This window comes from Prinia subflava, chromosome 3 (assembly GCF_021018805.1).
Source record: "Prinia subflava isolate CZ2003 ecotype Zambia chromosome 3, Cam_Psub_1.2, whole genome shotgun sequence".
Taxonomy (NCBI): Eukaryota; Metazoa; Chordata; class Aves; order Passeriformes; family Cisticolidae; genus Prinia; species Prinia subflava.
The window spans coordinates 19,795,596-19,808,606 of NC_086249.1; the positions used below are offsets into that span (position 1 = coordinate 19,795,596).

At 43.0% G+C, this 13,011-nt stretch overlaps 1 protein-coding gene across 1 annotated transcript in view; it reads left to right on the plus strand.

Moving 5' to 3' along the window:
• The window catches only part of TBX15 (T-box transcription factor 15), an 89,377-nt gene that overhangs the window by 65,524 nt on the left and 10,842 nt on the right, over positions 1 to 13,011 (plus strand). The window contains exons 6-7 of the mRNA XM_063394271.1: positions 2,400 to 2,464; positions 9,284 to 9,381. Coding sequence (XP_063250341.1) covers positions 2,400 to 2,464; positions 9,284 to 9,381 — 163 coding nt within the window. The remainder of the gene's footprint in view (positions 1 to 2,399; positions 2,465 to 9,283; positions 9,382 to 13,011) is intronic.

Genomic DNA, 13,011 nt, shown 5'->3' on the forward strand with positions numbered 1-13,011 from the left:
AAGACTTTGAGGTGACCTAATTGCAGCCTTTCAGTACCAGAAGGGAGCCTACAAGAGAGACAGAGAGACTTTTTACTAGGGCAGGGACAGGATAAGGAGGAATGGCTTCAAACTGGAATAAAGTAGTTTAGACTAGATATTATGAAGGAATTCTTTACTGTGACAATGGTGGGGCACTGGCACAGGTTGCCCAGAGAAGCTGTGGATGCTCCATCCCTGGAAGTGTTCAAGGCCAAGTTGGATGGGACTTTGAGCAACATGGTCTAGTAGAAGGTGTCCCTGCTCATGGCAGATGGGTTTGAAGGGGATGATCTTTTTGATCCCTTCCAACCCAAACTATTCTGTGATTTTATGGTAATTTATGTTTGATTTGGGTCTTGCATAGTTCCCAGTGATAAGACTTAGTATTGATTTTAGATATCATAAGGAAAAGATTTTGCTGCAGCAGGATTCTTTCTCTAGGGACATTGACTTTGTTAGTGATCTACACTTAAACTAGACTTTATTTAGCATTTATGGACTGAGAGACAGACCCATACTAAATCAGCTTATGGCAGATTACATTATTTAATCCATTTTTAACAATTGGGAATTCTAACAATGTAATGAAATGTTAAGAGAGCTTTTTATTTTGCAATGCATAAGAGAGCACATGTGCAGACAGTGCTCCCATGACTGCTTCTTTTTCTTCCCACGACTCTCAACTTTTTTTTTCTCAGTCTGGTCCTCTTTAACTGACATAAATAAGGGTCCAAAATGGATCAAAAATATTGTAACACACTGGTGGGTTTGCTATCATTGCAGTATGGGAAGCTTCCTGTCCCCCTTGCCCAAATGCAGATACTCCACAAATCTTAACTGGAGATCAGACAAGGAAAGAGGATAGGGAAAGGAAAAGAAATGACAGGAAATAGGCTTGTCATTCTTCCTTAATGACCAGACTTATAATTACACAGGGAGGGAGACGCTAAGGGAGGGATCCCTGTTAGGGACTGGCACCATAAGCTGCCTCACTGTAAAGAAACACTGACATTTCTGCGTCTCTGAATTCCAAATGTTTGGAGATTTTGGTTAAAAAAATTGGGGGACACAATCACATTTTTATAATACCAGTAAGGAGATTCTGGTGGGCTGGAGAAACATTTCATTAAAACCAAATTTAAATCCCCTGAATCTGCCTGCATGCCCTCCAGTGGCTGCAGAGCTTTGCCTTACTGGGGAAAGCGTCTCTGGAAACAATTGTAAAATGTTAGCAAATCCACCACAGGGATTCCCTCTGCTGTAATTCCATCCTCCACAGAACATATCTGTCTCTGTACACACAAGTCCCAGGACAGCTGCAAAGTCAGGCTAGCGGAAATTAAGTTCACAAATTAAGCTTCTGCAAAAATAGGAGCTGCATTCCAGATCTGAGGTTAATATCCAGAGTAAGGGCTTGGTTCTGACAGAAGTAAAACACCTGCAAATCCCCCTCAGATCAGACTGTATTAAACTAGTCCCTTTTGAGCAGTTTCAGCAAAACCACCTCAAATTTGGTACGATCTGGAGATCTCACTCTCCTTTCATTCCAAAGATAGAATCTCTAGGACAAGCTGAGCCTGGCAGAGGGAAGCTCTTGTGCTACACCAGGTTGTAGAATAGCCAACAGGGAGTATAATACCACAGGCTGCGAGGTCAAAATCCCAGTGTTATATTCCATATTTACCAACATGGAATTCAAGCTTAAAAATAAAGCAGGAAGGAAGATCCCCCCAAAGCACTTAGTCACTTAGTCTGGATGCTACCTCCTTTATTTAGAGGAGGGAAAAAAAAAAAAAAAACAAAAAGGAAAAAAAAAAATTAACTCCAGACCAGAAAACTCTTGAGGGCCACCCAGACACTGACCAGAACAACAGCAACTTGTACATGTGACTGCGTGGCCACCTGACCTTTTTGGGGCTGCAGCCTATGCTTTGCTTGGCCTTTACTCTTCAGCATTGATTGAAGGTCCATGAGTTTCATCCAGCTGCTGGATATCTGGAGTGTTGAGGCTGAGATAACTCAGATAGCAGCCAAACTTGAGCAGTGTGCCTGCTTCCCAAACCACAAGGCCATTGATAAATTACAGCTCCTGGGGTTTTGCATCTGCTGCACTTCTACTTCAGGAACGACTTCTCAGGCCCAGCACTGTGCCAGGTTTCCTGATGCTACCATGATTTCTGTCTCTGGTGCCATTTTTTGATAAGCAGATTATCTGTTCATGGATGATAGAAGGGCAAATTTAACAGAGGTCTGGGGAAATAAGTATGAAAGATCATTGTACAGGCAGCTTGGGTAATAATGGTAATCATCTATAACTTTCATCTGTTGAAAGAAAAAAAATTGAAGATACCAACTAATTCTCTTTTTTTTCCTTTTAGATCACCAGATTAAAAATTGACAGAAACCCCTTTGCCAAAGGTTTCAGAGATTCTGGGAGAAACAGGTAACAGAAGCTTGTTTGTGTTTCCTCACTGATCTCTTTCCTCCTTTCCCTGGTGATGCGCAGGTCTAAGGTTGAGAAAGGCAATTTTATTTTTTTAAATTAAAACAAAGAACAGAGATAGAAAAATGGGAGATTGCAGATTGTAGAACAGACAAATAGGTCACAGTCTAACACTGTGCAAAATAATTATTCTTTACTACATGTACGGTTGGCTGCAGGGCATTTTTGAATTTTAATTTTCACAGAGAATGCCAAAATTTGGAATGCAAATGCTTGCTTTATGTTAAAAGAAAAAATTAGTTTCTCATAGGTGTGCAGGATAAAAGTGAAAAAATTTTCTAGTTTCAAACAATTTCAAATTTTCTCCAGCAATGTCCAATTGTTTCACTTTGACCGTGTTGCTTAATTTTGTCATGATTTTTATGGAAAAATTAAGTAGAACACCTTAAATATTATTTAGAAGAAATTATATTTTAACATCACAGTAGTTAAAATGGAGCTTTAATCAATGCCACCACTGTATTAGTAATAGGCATTACAGAGTTATCAAAAAAGAGTAAGAAAATCCAAAATATATTTCAACTTTTTCTGCCATTCATAAATCCTGCAGCAGAATGTGCAGCAGATCTAAATATTACAGATTTATAGGATGTAGGTATCCTTTAAATCAGTGTAACAAAGGCTTTAAACTTTAATTATATAATTAGACATATCTGACTACATTACAAGAAGCCTAGGTTTGTAAAGCAAAGCTCTGAGTATGCAGACCAGAGTAAAAAGTTGTGTGCATAGCTCTCATTTGCTGTCCCCATGGGCACTGTAATTCAGTTTTACTTGCATGCTCCTGTTGTGTGTGTTTACCAGCACTGCTGTCTCCTTCCCAAGGAGGTTTGGTAGGGTCAGTGCTCATGAATGGGCAAGTGCCCTTTGTTTTCCACCACTCAGTTCAGTGCTGCGCTCTCCAGGATCAGACATTTAAAGAAGACATTTAACTGACCTGGAGACTTCCTAGCTCAGCTCCTCTGCTCTCACCTTACTGAAGTTATGCATAAAGATGTTGCCACTCTCATTTAATCCCTGCTGTGATCATCAGTTCTCCAGGGGTGTGTATGATTTTTATCCTGCTCTCCTCTCTGTGTGGGGAAAGCAGTGTGTGTCCTGGGTATGGGATCTTCCCGTGCACCCAGATACAGCTGCACTGGGGGCTGGGTTTGGGAGAGGGATTGATGCAGTTCCAGGTACATGGTGGGCTACATTAATGTGGAAGGCATTAATAAGGTCCTAGCTCAGTGAATTTGGACAGTTTCCTGAAAAGGTTGGGAATTACTGATCTTTGTAGCTCATTGATTTAAGAAAGGGCAGGAAATTGCTACACGGCTGCAGCTGTGGGGAGGGCTCAGTAAGGCTCTCTGCTGATGTAAAGAGGAATTAAAATCTTTAAGGTATTACACATCAAAGGGAGCAGCCTGAGGCTTTAGGAAGAAAAAACAGGCGAAGGTATTTGCAAGCATATATAGCAGTCAGGCGCCTGCCTCACAAGCAGGGGTCTGGCTGCAGTTGCGCTGCTGTTGTCAGCTAGGGGAGGACACGAATGCTCAGCTGCCTCCTTCCCAGAGGACACATACACAGATATTCCCATAGGAGGGAGGAAAGCATTAAAGTCCAGGCTGTGTGTGGAAAGGGCTCTCCTGTGCTGGATGGCTTTTCTCTCCCCAGTGAGTTTGTAATCTCATTAGGATCACTGGTCAAAAAGCTGTGGTACTCTGCAACTTCCCAAGTCCTTCCCACAGCTACAGTCAACTGTACAGACTGTGGCTGGAGAAGGTCCCACTGAAAATGGAGACCTCCTTGCAAAAGAAATAGGGCAATTTGAAGAAGGGCCATTTGTGAATCAGGCAAGTAAGCAGTATATGCTCAAGAGGTTTTATGTATAAGATCTTAAAAAAAAAAAAAAAAAAAAAAAAAAAGATGCAGCAGCAAGAGACACAGAATTCTGAAGCAGCTCCAGGACATCCTATTCCAGTGACATTGGATACTGAGTCAGAGCCATGGATAGAGGTTGCCAGAAAATCATGGAGGAAAGAACTCCAGTGAAAAAGCAGAGCATGGTGGAAGAAAAGGAACTCTTAAGCCACTTATTTCCTAGGACATTGCCTTTCTGCTTTATGTTGAGGGTCTTCCATTAAATGGAGATGGATATTTCTTCTCCACTTATTTATTGTTATTGTTTCACTGTTGTCTCCTGCTGCAGAAATTATGGAGGTGAACTTGTTTTTAAAACTAGCTTCCATTTTGGATTTTTCACTTCCATCAGCTTGCAGCCTCCCCCTTTATTTCCTTAGGACTGTGGTCTCCCTTCATCAGTGCAAGAGACTGCTAAAGCCCTGCTGCTCTGGGGACACCCCATCGTGATGTCACTGACTGTATCCATATGGGGGAGTAATCTTTTCCCAGATCCTTTCTTGGATATCTTTCAGTTATTTTCATGAGTGTCTCTCTCCAGGCCTTACTGCCTTAGTCTCTGAGCTGGGAGAAGGAGCATGAGGTGGTTCAGAGGGAAGGATGGAAGCAGGTCAGCAGCTGGACAATGTTTTGCAGTCTTTGAGCACTCAAACCATGTTAAGTAAGGGTGTTCAGCAGTCTAACCATCAGCCTTGCTAGATTGCAGAAGTAGCCTGTGTTTGAAGGCCAAGACTTAGTTCCTGTTTATTAGACATTCCCTCTACCTGACTTTTCAGCCTTCTTCACTTTTTGAAAAAGCACTTAAAGTATCTGTAGAAATGCAACAAGAGAAGTTCCTGAGTTTGAAAGAGAAGTTTCCTGGTGGTGAAAGGATACCCACATAATGAGGTATGAATGAGGCAGGTTATTACTTGGTTGCTTTCCTGAACTTCAAGAGAATGAGAAACCAGTTTTTGACATATGGAACTCTGTTGCCATGAGCTAGCCAAATGTTTGGGTAGTGAGGGTGCAGGTTTAATGCCACAGAAGTTATTTTTAGAGACTGGGTAAGGTTCATCTGATAGTGAGATGCTTGCAGGAGCTCCTTATCCAGGAGGAAGCCAGAAGGGAAAACAGTCAGGAAACTCAACAGGGTGATGGAAGAAAAAAACCCTGGGTTGAAGGAAAACCAGCACTGTTCTTTTAGATGTGGGCAGCTGAGGTGAATAAACGTTGTTTGTGTTGGAAATGCTCTTTGAGCTTTGTCTGGAGTAAGAGAGCCAGGAGGGCACTTGGAGCCAACAGTTTGGCTTCCTCAGCAAACAATGAAATGATGTCCTGAATCCTACGTGCAGTGGGAATGGCAGGATCAGCCATATGGGATGGATTATGGAGGTGCACAGATAGCTCGTTTCATTTTTCAGACAATGGAACTGTTTCATTTATTGCCTATTATTAAAATTTTATAGCACTAAAAATAAAAGAATGAATGAAAAAGAGAGAGCAAATTTTGGATACCTTTTAAAGGACTGACCTTATTAAAAAATGCTGGCAGTGAGACCTCTTCTGTTACTTTTTTTTTTTTTTTACTTCCTTCATAAAGATGGTGTGAGAGGGAAGGGTTTATGGCCTGATAGGTAGTTTGAAGTTAATTTTTCATTGCAGTTCTTTGGAAGAGAAAGTAGATGCCACATGGATGATGTTCAGTACACTTGGTATCAGCAACCCTAAGCAAAAGCCCTCCAAATTTCCTGACACTTCAGAAATGCTGAAAACAATTATTTTTTTGTCAGTATTTATTATTGTCCCAAAATGTCTCTTCATGGGCCAGCTGGGGATTCTTTTCCTTGTTAGGGGGTGGAACACACAGAACAGTACTCCAGTATTTCTGCTAAGAGAGCACACCAATGTCAAACTGCTGTAGAGAGAGAGTTGTCAGAGTTGACAGGGATTAAGTTTTCTGATTTCCACCTCATCACCTCAACATTTTCTTTCAAAAACAGGAATACATTGCAGACAGAAGAAAGGCTAGGGATAGGGTTGTTAAATCAGTACACAAAGGTGATGTGTGCCTTCTCATCAAGAGATGTTTTTAGCACGACTGGATATTTTTCCCCTGCAAGGCTCCATACATAGTGTGATAGGTCTCTAGCAGGTTAGAACACAAAATTGCTCTCTCATGGATCTTGTCTGATGCCTGGAAGGATGTGAAAATTCAGGAAGGATGTGTTCTGCTTAGAAGCTATTTCAAAAACACCCACAACATTTTTTCTGCACGGGGAAAAAGAGCCCCAAAACCAGAAACAAAAGATAAAAAAGAAAAAAAGAAACCCACAAACTAATGGGGAAAAAAGATTGGTCTAGTATATAGATGCTTACATTTGTGCATAGGAGAAGTGGACATAAGTTTGAGCTCTGTCACCCACATGCTCAGAGAGGATGTTTTATGCACATGTTCAACACATGCAAACTGGGAGTAAAGGAGTTGCATTTGGGGCAGGAAAAGCCAGCTGTGGAGTTTGACATCCATTCCTCAGGTACCTGTGACACCACACTGCCCTCAGCACTGCAGAGCAAGGCCTCACTGTTGCTGCCAGCAGTCTCAGTGTGGAAAGGGAAGGGTGACAGGAGCTGTGTTCACAGCAAGGGGGCTGTTGTAGAACTCTTCCCCTGGAGCAGGAGGAGGTAGGTCCCTGTTGGTGTTGGCATCTTTCCTTTCCCTGACACACAGGGCAGGAATAGAGCAGCTTTCCAAGCTGCTCCGGCACTCTCAGTGCTGCCATTTACCTTCTACCAGCTCACAGACACAGTCTAGTCCAACCCTTGAAAGGAGTATATTATTCCCAATTTACTGTTTTATTTCCTCTTTTTCTTATGTCCTGCCTAGTCTCCTTTTTTCCTTTTCTTTTAGAAGTAGAAATTAAGTAGTGCCTCTGAGAACTGTATTGATGCAGGGGAAGGTGTTAGATGGAGAGGTAGAAACTCTGAATAGTGAGTCAGTTGCTGAGCTGATAATGATGTAGGCTCCAGGGAGAGGCAGGGCTAATAGCTCTGATCTGCTTTTAGTGTCTCCATGAGCCACTTCCCATTAGGGACTGGATTCTATTGGAAGGGAGTTGTGAGACCAGAGCTAGAGGCCTGATTCTGGTGCAGAGTGGGGTTGTGTACTGGGGATCTAATGAGTGAGCCAGACTGTGTGTCCACTGTTTTCAGTAAGTTGGCCTCCCTGCTTCCCCACACAGTCCTGAGGCAGACACAGAGCAGCTGGAGTAGCACAGCTGGAACTTTCGGTCTGCATTTCTGATGTATTACGTGGTTCTAATCATCAAGGCAGGTCCTTTCAACAACAGGTCTGGTTGCATTGCAACTTGCTCAGGGCATTTAATGCCCCCTGGATATACAGTACCAGAAGGTCTTCCCTCGGTGTTTGGGCAGGGGACCATTTCATGAGGCTGCAATAAAGGTACCTTTCTCTTCCTGGCTGTGTGTGTTGAGAACCAGATGGAGTATGAACATCTGTGATTTTCACACACAGGGAGCAGAGGAAATCCTGGGGGTGGTACTGGTGGTCAAAGGGCAGCTTTTGCACACAGAGCCCAGCTTAGCTGATGGGTTCAAATTCTGCCCTGCCTTGTTGCCTCTGAGCTCCATGAGCTGGCAGAGGCCACTGTATTAACCAAATAGTTTTGTTGTAATGTGCTCAGCACTAGTGTGAGACTGCTATGCAGAGATGTCTTCTGTTTCTACTTCTAACAGCTTAGCAGCTAATAAACACCATGCAACAACCTCTCTTCTAAACCTCCTCTTAAAATACAGAGTTTGGTTTGCCAACTCCAATGTATTTAAAGCATCCAAGCTTCCGGGGAGACTTTGGAAAGTTAACTGAGTGAGTGGAGGCACGTGCGGAAAGACATTTTCAGAAGCAAAAGGCAGCTCCAGTGTCAGCTCAACATCTGATGAGAGGCTCTGGGGATGTTGTGCCTTTTGCATTGAAAGGGGATATGTTCTCACATTTGATGAAGAATCTCTACTGGTATTCATCAGTGCAAGGGCTGTAACCTACTGTGGGAAAACAGGCAGGGGAAGGTGAGGAATGGGGAACAGAGTGGTGTGCAGCTTCCACTGAGGAGAACTTTTCCTGGGTTTGATAATACACCTATGTCCTTACTGAGCCCGTGGCACTAAGAGACTTCAACAGGGCTAGAAGTTTGTGGTGACAACAAGAAAAAATCTGACATCCCAGCCCTTCAAGAAGAAAAATTTTCACTCAGTTTTTGGCTTTTTCTCTTTGAGATGTCTTTGTGGTGAGTTAGGGACCCAAAGCAGATATAGCACTGAACTTTTAGAAAGAGCATCTTCTGCATTTCTAGTCAAGGTACAAAACCAAGAATACTCCATTTTTGATAGATTATTGTAGCACTTCAGAACAGTGTCCAGAGCTGTGAAGTGGCAGGGAAAGGCAATTCACAAATTCTCTCTGATTCCATAGTCTGAATCCCAGGCCTCCTTTATTTGCATGACAGCTTACGTCCAAAAAGTGTGGAGGGCCACTCCGTGATAAATTCAGTATGCCTTGATGAGCTGACAGTCATGTGTCCCCTGGAAAGCAGACAGAAGGCTTGAGATTCTTGCTAGAAAGGAAAAGACATTGAAAGACTGTTAGGAGCTTTTGAAATCCTGGGCTGGGGAAATTTGATTTTACTCTCGTGGTCAGCACCTGTGCGGGAAGACTCACTTGAGGAATTCACAGATGCCAAGGTGACCTTTCAGTGGCCTCTTGCAGCCTGCCAAGCAGGGTCAGAGCCTTCTTTCCTCAGTGCCTGTATCCCCAGCTGATTGACTTTCTTGGTCACTCCTTGTTTTCTTTCCTTTGCACAGGACGGGGCTGGAGGCCATCATGGAGACCTACGCCTTCTGGAGGCCCCCTGTGCGCACTCTCACCTTTGAAGATTTCACCACCATGCAGAAGCAGCAAGGTGAGCTAACAAAGAGATTGCAAAGACCCATAGAAAGAGCAGGAGAAGGGAACATAAAAGCAGCAATGCACTTTGATGTGTGTCCAGCAACTGGAATGGGGATGTCACACACATTGTTGAGCTCTTGGCTGAAGTGAGAGGACACAGAGCAGAGCGGGGATGGAAACAGTGGACAGGCCATGCCTTATGAGTGCAATGGAACCGCTTGGGTTCGCTGGTCTCACTAGAGTTACAGTCCTAAGAGCTAGAAGGAGGAGCAGGAAGGATTTTGGGGTTGGGCAAACCAGCCCAAGAACACAGCATGAGTTAAATGTGAAGACAGCAGAGAAAGACTGAGGAAATGCTCAACCATGTCAGACACTTTGTTCTCCATTTACAGTTTACATTTGCCATTTGTGTGCAAACACAAGGGGAAGGGGGGGGTGTTTGCCCTCAGGACGCTTTAGGAGACCAAGGATGTGTCTCCCTTTGGGGTCATGCTACCTTGATTTCAAAACACAGTGGCCTTGCTGGAGACACTTTCTGCTAGTAAGAATCTGGGAGGAATTATTGGATAGGCCAAGTGTTTATGCTGTGTCTTTTCATAGCTTCTGCCCTTTACATATCTCATTTGTTAAGTAGGGCTTTCATCTCTAGTTTCAGGCCATGTTGCTATTTTGCTTTTTGCAGTGTAAGTCTTTCCCATTGACTTTAGTGCAGCTATTTCTAGTTAAAAACAGTGATCACTGAGAAAGAGGTATCAAGGCAGCAGCCTGATATGTTTTCTTTTATTCCAATGTAGATGCAAGAAGAGAAACCATTCAAAATGGTGTGCAAATATGTCACCAGCAAAGTTAAACAATCAAAACCAAATGCCTGCCCTGTGTAGCTGATTCTCCAGTCTCTCACATTCAAGCTTGATGATACCCCAAAACTTCCCTCCAGATCTTGAATTCACCTGGGGATGATGTGTTCTCCTCCAGATGTAGGGAAGCAGTGCTGGCTGTCAGGGCTGCCCATCACCGAGGCAGAACCAAAAGGCTGTTCAGCAGAGGAATCTCTCCTTGCTTGCTGACTGTCCCCATGCCAGTTCCACATGCAACACCCCAGGGCCCAGGTCATCTGCTAAATAATTTTTCTGATGGCACAACACAGGAGTAGGACAGAGCACACTCCAGTGAACTCTGTTAGACTCCCCATGCATGGTCTTCACCTCACCACCCAACTCTTCTTGAATAGCACAGCATGGGGCAGGAGAGATTTTGCACAAGCTCAGGGGCTTGTGTTGAGGAGCACTTGCAGTGGGGCATGCGGTCAGAGATGGGTTAAAGCAGGGATTTAGAAATGTTTTCATCACCCACCTAAATAGAAACATAACAGCCTCTCCTCCTGGTCACAGTCACTGAAGCAGCCTCTCTCCAATGTCTCGCCCCCTATTCAGGCTCCCCTGCCTCCCTCCCTTCAGTTATCAGATAACATCCTAGTGGCAAGTCCAACTATTGCTTACGTGGTAAGGTAATATTAGGAAAGGAAAATATTTAATGTATTTTTAGCTTGTTATAATATAGTTTGGCAGCTGAAAAACCAGGAAGCAAGCCAGTACCCTGTAACCAGCAGGCCCTGTGCAGACCACCACCACTGCACCAGAGACAACAAAGCCTAGGGCAGCCCTTAACTGAAACTGTGTCCACAGGTTGATCTCAAAATGTAACAACTCATTGCAAAAGGGTTTTTGAGCTCTGCATTTAGCCATCTGAAATAATAAATCAGAAATATTCCGACCCTCGTAGTGCTCATCCCTCCAGTAATTGCTGTAACAAGCTGAGACCTATTTTTGAGAACTCTGGTCTCAAAAATAGGGGCAAAGCTAAGGTACAAACATGCTCTATTTTAATTTCTGGCTGCTGGGACAGCCCCCAAAGGTAAGTGCAAACATGCTAGTATGGAGTCCTTGGAAATGCTGGCAGAAAGAGAAAAAAATGCTGAGGTGGCTTTAAGCCACATGTGATTCCTCCCTCTAATAAGACAACCAGGATATATCATGCCCAGACTTCCTTGTCTCCTTGCTTTCAAGCACATGAGCTGGGTGACAGGTGAGTAAATCACTGCTGTTCTTGAGCTGACATCAGCTTGAGCTATTGAGCCTCAGATCCTCCGAGACTTTACACGGATGTGACTTGCCCCAGAGTTTCCTCCTATGCCCCATCTGGAGCTTCAGTGCTCTGAGCTGCATGGTGTCATCTCATACCCTTGTGTATTTATGAATTAGAAACTTTTGGTTTTGTTTTTTTTTAATAAACTGATACTTTAATTCTAGATCCTGCTGCTTTCATCACAGCTGGGTGAATAGGTGACATTTCTGAATAAACATTTGAGGAAATGCAACCTTTCCTTTTATCCACTGAAATGTTTGTTGGGAAATTGCATGGGGGCTACAGGAAACTTTTGGGAGTAGATGTGTCCACTGCAGCTGAAGAGGAGTGAGTTCTTACAGCAGAGAGACAAGATGAGGGCAGTAAGAGTGGCCACATGCCTAGGACTGATGAGGAGCAAGCCATGGTTGTCCAGCCTGTGAGAAGAGAAAGAATAAATAATAGTAATGAATAAGATCAGATATGTCTGTGGTGATAGGAAAAAATACAGTAGGTTCCATAAATACATCAAGTTTAAGGATGTGCTGTAACAGTTTCTCTGTAGGAACTGTGGAATTCAGTTTTGGTTTTCTGGAGACAGATCCATCCTACTGTAATAGGAAAAATTACATTTTCTGGAGCAAAAGCTTGGGGCGTCAACAGCATAAATATGGTGTCTTCCCTGCTTTCAAGCTACATTTTTCTGTGCTATGGATTTCTACAGATTTTTAGCTTTTCTTTTGTCACTTGGTAATTTTTTCATGAAATAAAACTTCTACCTGACTTTTCTAAGATCATTTTTTCTAACAAATCCAACTGAATTATTTGGCCAGGTTACGGATTTGACTGATAAAAATAACTGTATAGATGTGATGATTTTTTTTGGACAGTGTTTAATTTACAGCCACACATGCCAGTTTGGAAAAGTTAATGTGTATTCTGAAACGAGGAGCTGACTGACCTCAAACCTGATAAGTACAAATCTGCCCTCCAGTAAGGACATTCCCAGAATTACTCTGTAGAGTCTGGTTCCAGCACTAACTTATCCAGAGCTAAATGAATTAGTACAGTTCCTAAGAGGTACAAATCCCAAAAATACTGCAAAGTGGTCAGTAGCAGTGTGAACAAAGGGTAGCAAGGGCAGTAGAGATTGCTTGGTAACCTGCAAGCATGCAAACATGCTTCATTCAAGACATGTTAAGTTTTCTGCTCTAATTAAATGTTTATCCCTTTTTGTGGGGTGTTAAGAGCTAAGGACATATTTCCCCTCATCCACCTTATCCATACATTTATTTGTTTTGCAGATTTTTATCTCCCCCTTCTGTGCTTCTCAAAGTGAATAGCACCAATTGTTTAATTTCTCTTTCAGTGGGAACTTTTCCAGGTTCTTAATCGTTTCTTTAAACACAAGTCTGCACTGAGTAGTCCAGACGCATCCATGTGATACAATTATCTAAAGATATTACAATTTTTTCCACATTATCCTTTCTGCCATTCGACCTGCATCCTAGTGCTTTGC